The sequence below is a fragment of the Cariama cristata genome, unplaced genomic scaffold (assembly GCF_000690535.1).
Source record: "Cariama cristata isolate BGI_N322 unplaced genomic scaffold, ASM69053v1 scaffold4925, whole genome shotgun sequence".
Lineage (NCBI taxonomy): Eukaryota > Metazoa > Chordata > Aves > Cariamiformes > Cariamidae > Cariama > Cariama cristata.
The window spans coordinates 19077-26754 of NW_009615668.1; the positions used below are offsets into that span (position 1 = coordinate 19077).

A 7678-nucleotide genomic window follows, 5' to 3' on the forward strand; every position below is an offset into this window, starting at 1 on the left:
AAAGGAGGCTGAGGGGAGACCTGATCACCCTCTACAACTGCCTGAAAGGAGGTTGTAGCGAGGTGGGGCTTGACCGGTTCTCCCAAGTAACAAGTGATAGGACAGGAGGCAATAGCCTCAAGTTGTGCCAGGGGAGGTTTAGATTGGATGTTAGGAAATATTTCTTCACAGAAAGGATCGTTAGACGTTGGAGTGGGCTCCCCAGGGAGGTGGTGGACCGGTTCTCCCAAGTAACAAGTGATAGGACAGGAGGCAATAGCCTCAAGTTGTGCCAGGGGAGGTTTAGATTGGATGTTAGGAAATATTTCTTCACAGAAAGGATCGTTAGACGTTGGAGTGGGCTCCCCAGGGAGGTGGTGGAGTCACCATCCCTGGAGGTGTTTAAGAAAAAACTGGACATGGTGCTTAGTGCCATGGTCTAGTTGACATGGCGGTGTTAGGGCAAAGGTTGGACTCTGATCCCCGAGGTCTCTTCCAACCTAATCAATTCTGTGATTCTGTAATATGCGAGAGAAGAATGGAAATAAACTCTGGTTTAGCTATGTGAAAAGGGAGGAATGGTTATTTTTCTGCAGTGCTCAGTGCATTTCTCATAGTATTCCTCAGGCTGATATATATCATTTAGATGAAGGAATGGGAGTATATTACATTATTTTATACCTTTTCAGACCATCTGATAGCTCCTTTTTGACACCTTGGAGCATAATTTCTGTGTGTTTTTTGGTTTTATTGTTCTTCCTGCCTTTATCTCCTAAGGCAAGGATTCTCCTGACACTTAAGCAGGCAGAAACTTTCCTCTGGGAGGGTGGGGAAAAAAAAAAGTAAGAAGTCTGCAGTAACTATATCTGTCAGCTTTCAAACTGATTTCCATCTTCTGGATGTGCAGCGTGTGCACCAGAGTCCATCCCTGCTTCTGTAAATCAGAAGACAGTTTACTTAAGGAACACTTGTTCTTTAAGACCAACTGAAAACAGGAATTATATTCTAGGGTTAATTAAAGGAGGGAAAAAAACCAGTATTCACAGTAATTTCTAACATTGAGTCATTCTTAATTCTTTTTACAGAACCATATCATATGAAAAGTCTGGTTTAACTTCCTATTTAATGTATTCACAGTGTTTACATTATCTGCAGTTCTGTTTAGCTTGATGGCTCTTTGCAGAAGCTACCTATTTCCACATTTGGCTATGCTACCAGAATACTTGTGTCTGTTATGAGATTACATCTAGAATTTAAGATTTCTGATAAAGCCATACCAGCCAAACCCTATATTAATTTTATCTTAGACACTTCAGCATTCTTTTCAACATAGCATTTGATTGCTTCATGGACTTTTACATTATTTTCATAATATCCTTGTGAGACAGAGCAGGTGATAGATTTCCCTGTTTGTAGCTGTAACTGAGAGACGCAGAGGGCGTCCAAATGAAATGCTCCTTACAGGTGATTACCCAACTTTAAAAATTATTGAGGAATGACCAGTTCCAGCGACCTGATAGTACTATAACCTTATTCAGTTGCTGTAACACGCAACGTTAGGATACTCTCCTTACCTTTGGTCTATCTGAACTTCTATGACACTTCTGTTTAAAGTACAGCTTTAATAAACTTGTTCCATTAGCAACTGGGAATGCTCAGCCTATCTTAAAACGCTGTTCTGCATGTTCTTCATTGAGCATTGAGAGAATGAGGACATACAGTTAGTGACTACATATGAAAAATTCGGTTTGCCGTATTTCATTGTGAAAAGGACATCTGTTGCATCACACAGAGCTTCTCAAGAAATTGCATTCAACTATTATATTCTCATTTAGCTTCTTTCCCTCTGTATTAAACACCTGGCTCTCATTTTGGGATCCCTAATGCAAGACCTCCTTCAAAGGTAACTTCCTCAAACTTCATTTGTCCTGCTTCCTCCGAATAGCTCATGCTCAGAATCTCTGAAAATAAAGTCCCTTATAACCTCAGAATGGATATAAAAATGTCAAGCTTTGGAAGGAAACTGTTCTTAACGAATAGCAGGGTATTTACTACCACTGCTACAGTTCCCATTAAATGTCAAATGAGGTGGCTAATCCACGTGTCCCTGCTGACCTCGGGAAAAGCATCACTTCACTCAAGCAAAAATTTCCCCCTTTGCTCAAGCACTTGGCATACTTTTGTGCAGACTGGTTTCATTTTCCTTTTAGGGATGGTTTTTGGGGGTTGGCTTTTTTTTTTTTTTTTTTTTTAAAAAATCTTGACGATGTTTAAATTTGGTGCCTGGCAGTAATTATTTATCCTGGAAGGGAAAGGATGACTTGGATTAAATGTTTAGCGGCATGTTTTGTTATAGCCTGCTTAATTGTCCTCTGTTGTGACAATTCCTTTTGTCTTTTACAGGAAGCCCACGATGGACTTGCTGATTTTTCTCTGTGCACAGTATCATTTAAATCCATCAAGTTATACTATAGAGTTGGTATCAGCAGAAAATAGCCAGATTAAATTCAAACCCAACACACCAGTGGGAATGCTTGAAGTGGAAAAGGTGATTGTAAAGCCAAAACAAATGGATAAGAAGAAACCTGCTCCGATCATACCAGAGGTGAGAACTGAAGTTAAAGCGTATTGAGAAATTACAATCGTTGTATTCAACAAGTTCAACTGGTAACTCAGCCTCTTGTTTCAGCTTTTCCTGTTGTCTTTCATCCTCTTACAACGCACCCCCATGAAATGCTTGGCTCCATGTTTTTGATAACCTCCTCTTCGGTAAAATACATCTCAATTTGTTGCAGCAAACATCTTTGCTGCTGAAAGAAGGAAACATTACAATATTATTGGTAATCCCACACCTTACTGTCCTTTTGACAAATTCTGCAGATGAAGTGTGGCTGAATACAGCCTTCCACAAACTGAAAATCAACAACTTGTACCATCTGTCATGCTGTGATATATATGCCCTTCTGATTGTATGTTCATTTTCCTTTAATACATACTGTACTTTTTTGTTGTTACTTGACTTTTTTTTATATACCCTTAGGAAGGCAGGAGCTTTTAGAAGTACTAATGCAGCTTCTGGGTGTTGCCTAAATCTTTCCTTCTGCCTTTGTCCTTCTGCTGTATAGAAGAATGCTGTTTTTTTCATTAATCTAAAGCACTTACACAGGGCCAGGGTAGTTCTTCTGCTGCCCTTTTACCTTGGCCCTACACGTGCATGCACACACACAAGTCATGGCTCCTTGGCTGACTTCTACAGCTACCCAATGCAACCTAGTAGGGCATCTCACTCCAGGCATGTACCCTTCTGGACAGGCAAATGACAGATGCTAAAGGAGGAGCAGACTGTTTCATGTGTCCTTTTCTTGTGTAGAAGGAATAGTTCTTAGTTTCTCTTGTAATGTTATTGAATCTATAACATTGGTAAAGCTGGCCATAAGTAGAATTCCTGTGATTACTGTAAGACTGTTATAACAATGTCAGTTGTTTCAGAATTTGTGCTGGTATTTATTAGAATTTTCTTCTCTTTAGCAAACAGTAAGGGTAGTGATAAACTACAAGAAGACACAGAAGACGGTAGTAAGAGTTAGTCCACATTCACCCCTTCAAGAACTCATACCAATTATCTGTAGTAAATGTGAGTTTGATCCTTCGCATACTCTGCTGTTGAAGAATTACCAATCTCAAGAACCCCTTGATGTGACAAAATCTCTTAATGACCTTGGACTAAGAGAATTATACGCCATGGATATCAGTCGAGGTAAGATAACTTCTGTAAATTGCAGTTATATAAAAGATAATTACTTCGTATTTCAATAATGTATGTGTTTTGTTGGGGTTTTTTACTTATGAAGAAATTAATTTCTTCTTTCTAAAGCAATTTAGTATGTATTTCATTAGTCTTCCACAAAATTGAAACTGGGACAAGTTTACCTGCACTTTTGTTTGAGAACTGCTATATAAAAGTTTTATTTTCTAACAAAACGTTAGGTACCAGCAAAGGTGGCTAAGTACAAATCATCACTTAAAAGCAACCCCTTCCTTTCGTTCCCCCACCCCTTCCCCAAAAAGACTAACGATAATGTATTTCCCTTAGCTCGTAGAAAAGACATAGGATCATGATGAGCTGAAAAGAACAAAAACATTAGAGAAATATAGTTTTGTTTTAAAATTATTTAAAATTTAAAAAGTGTTAGAAAGTTCTGATGATGTTTACGTGTATTTCTGAGTGCTGTTTGCTAATTTTATAGATTGTGAAGGAGTAAAAGTTCTCATTTTAATTGTGGTCTAACAGGGGCGCAATGAACTAACTTCCTTATATTTGTACAGACGTTCCTGTGCCCGGTTTTAACTTTAGCTGTAAGTCTGTCTTTTTCATGAAGGGTTATTGTATTGTGATTAAAAATTCTATACAGTGTGGTTTGTTCCATTTCAGACGTTTGTCATGGGAAATTTTACCTCAATATAGGATGCAATAATATTGGCTCACTCCTGTTCTTGACGACTGTTCTATTTGCTTGTTTTTCTTTCTGCTCTAAAACTTGGGGGGTTTTGTTGGGTTTTTTGTTTGTCTTTTTTTCCCCTTCTACCTAAATATGGTAACCTTATCGTTTGGTGGTTACAGTTTCAAGAGTTCTTTCAATTACTTCCCAAAGGCCAGTTATCTTGAACAACAGGAGAATGACAGATTTGGAAAACATGTCCTTTTCCCATGGAGAAAACAAAAATGAAATGTCTTTTGCTTCCCCACTGGAAAAAACCCCCGTATTTTAGCTTGCCTAAAGATGTTACTTGGACTATGTGTGCCCACAGTGCCTTGTCTTGTTTGTTGTCTGGCTACTGCTTTCACCCACAGACTGCAGAGCTGCCTTTTGCACAGTATGATGTGTGCTCCATTTGAATCAACAGCCAAAAATCCTTAGGAGAGAATACAAGGGCATATATGATTTCTACACTGCAGTGCCCTGCTAGGAAATTTAGATATACTTCAGTTCTCTTGATACAGAGTAGTTCAGCATTTTGAATTTGCAGACAGCTTCAAAGCTCGAATTTTCAGCTTTCTTCATGAAAGTAAATGGTGAGGTGTACCTTTTACTTAATAGAATTTCAATTCAAATTTTATTTTATTCAGATTAATTTTACATTCCTCTTTGTTTTCCAAGTTTGGATGCCTGACAATCCAAAACTTACAAGGCAAACTATTCTATATACTGATTTTCCTCTTTCCGTCTCCTTATTTACAAGATTCTAGTCAGTGTTGCATGTCTTCAGGCTCAAGTTCTTGAACGGCTTATAGCATTATGTAGTAAAGATACACATCCTTTTACTTCAGGAAAGTACCTAGTTACTTTTTCCTGATGTTGAAATTCAGCTTGGCTTTCTGTATTTGTAACTTATAACTGCATCCTTGATTCAGATTCACATTCTCTTTCTTTTTGTCTTTCTGTAGCCACATCACCAGTTGATTTAAATTTACCATCTTTGCAAGGTACGATTTACTGAAATAGGTGGTGAAACTGTAGCACTTATGTGACGTTACCATCCTCTCCTATTATAACATCTACTTAACTGCGACATGAGTAATTATCTCTGTCCTATCATAAATGCATATTTAAAAAGAGAATACAGAAGAATACCTAGGTATATATAAAGTATTTCTGTGTAGTTTTACCCTAGATCGATTGATTAAATTTACAGTCATGTTTATATTGATACTTGTACCAAGAGCTAAGAAAGTTGAATCTAGTAAAAATTAAAAAGAGACAACCTTTAGATTCACAAATCATCTGCATGAACAAGACAATGTAAGGAGGATAAATTCTGCAAGATACCAGAATGGACTTGACTATCTCTCCTATGACTGCCCTGCAGTTACATGTGCAGCACCTACCAGGTGTTCCAGTGACCTTTCTCCATAGTCATACCATGTGCAGGCTTGTGTCTGACTTGTCCCACTTCACACTTTGCCATGAATTTAAACTGTTAGGAATTGAGAGCTGGAGAGGCTGATTCTCTTTTTCCCTTTTATAGCTATTGTGACATGAACCATAACATATGACAATGGGATGGGCTGGATTAAGTGCTAGGGGTATTAATAGCAGCTGAAACTCATCTATTCTGAGTTCTGAGAAAGACAGGAAGAACACAGATGGTAGGAAACCTGTTCATTTTGCAGTGTTTAGAAAAACTATTAATATAGGTGATTTACAATGCATTTTGTATATTCTTCCAGGAGGCTTATGACATACAGTGAAATAATAAGAATGCAGGAGAAATAATCTGTGCAATAAATAACTTCTAGAACTATTATTTTCTATTTTAGACACCTACCAATCTGAAAACTTAGATGTTCTGAAGGAGAAAGAAAACAAAGGATTTTTCAGCTTTTTTCAACGAAGCAAGAAGAAAAGAGAACAAGTAAGGTGTACCTTTGTATAAGCAGAATTTCTAGAAACATATTCATATTGAACAATGAATACTGTTCATTGTTTTCCAGAAAGTATAAGTAACTTGGATTTTTTTTTTCCCCCCTTCTCGCACTGCAAGACTGCCAGTGCCCCAGCAACTCCCTTGATGAGCAAGCCAAGGCCAACATTTATCATGAGATCTAACACTGTTAGCAAGCAGTATGATTCGAACACTCTGCCATCTGAAATGCCGAAGAAACGAAGAGCTCCTTTACCGCCTATGCCAAATTCTCAGAGTGCTCCCCAGGAACTTGCACAAGCCCAAGTCAGACCAGCGTCTAACATTGTGAAATCTAACAGCCTTGATAGGAATGATCAGGTTAGTTACATTTGCCTCACTTCTCTGAAGAAGGTTAGACATAATAATCCTGATAAGCCTGTTAATATCTGCTAAGGCTTGAAATAAATAGGAAACAAAAGTGTAATAGTTGCTTTAAAAAATTTTAGTTTGAAAATAACTACAGAAATTGAAAGATGTGTTCCTTTTAAACTTTATATCCTGTATCCAAAGTAGCTGCTGTATTCTGAAAAGGTAAAACCAACTTCTCATACAAGTTGGTATTGTAAGAACCTTTTTGTTCTTTTTGATGAATAGTTTATATATTTAAATGTGAGAGCATTGTCTCACTTTATCATATCTAGTAATTGATGTTTTGATATTTCCAGTAATTTTTAATATTTTATTACATGTGATAACAAGTAGTTTGTTTTTTACATTACATTACTAGAAAAAAAGTAGAAATCTTGGAGAGTAGTCTTAACATTCTTGTGCTCCAGCAAGTTAAAGTAAGGTTTTTATTTTAATCAAATAGGTATGTATTTAATTGAAGCTATGAGATGTGGACTATATATTTAAATAACCTATATATCCATGCAATGCAGAAATTCTGCCAACAGAATTTGAGAGAATTGATGCATTATCCTGGTATTGCACATATTATCAATTGTGAATTCCAATTAAAGATCAAGGCTAAAATTGTCATTATAATTTTTTTTATTCCATACTTTGCTTGACTGCAGTATCTAAAGGTGGTCTTTAATAAATGAGGTTATTGGCATGCTAGAAAAATAAAATGCAGAATTAAATGAAATACAAGTCTGAGGGATTTTCTGTTAGATTCGGAGACAAGAAGTTTCAAACTGTGACTTCCTTTATCGTTATACAATGATTTACTCTTTCATTGATGCACGGAACCACAAGAGAGCACTGTTTAACAGAAGTTCTGAATTTATGT

The 7678-nt window shown here is 37.0% G+C and overlaps 1 protein-coding gene across 1 annotated transcript in view; it reads left to right on the forward strand.

Annotated features, from left to right (window-relative positions):
* COBLL1 (cordon-bleu WH2 repeat protein-like 1) overlaps positions 1 to 7678 on the forward strand; it is a 41558-nt gene that overhangs the window by 7955 nt on the left and 25925 nt on the right. The window contains exons 3-7 of the mRNA XM_009699891.1: positions 2383 to 2584; positions 3508 to 3736; positions 5426 to 5464; positions 6299 to 6393; positions 6523 to 6762. Coding sequence (XP_009698193.1) covers positions 2383 to 2584; positions 3508 to 3736; positions 5426 to 5464; positions 6299 to 6393; positions 6523 to 6762 — 805 coding nt within the window. The remainder of the gene's footprint in view (positions 1 to 2382; positions 2585 to 3507; positions 3737 to 5425; positions 5465 to 6298; positions 6394 to 6522; positions 6763 to 7678) is intronic.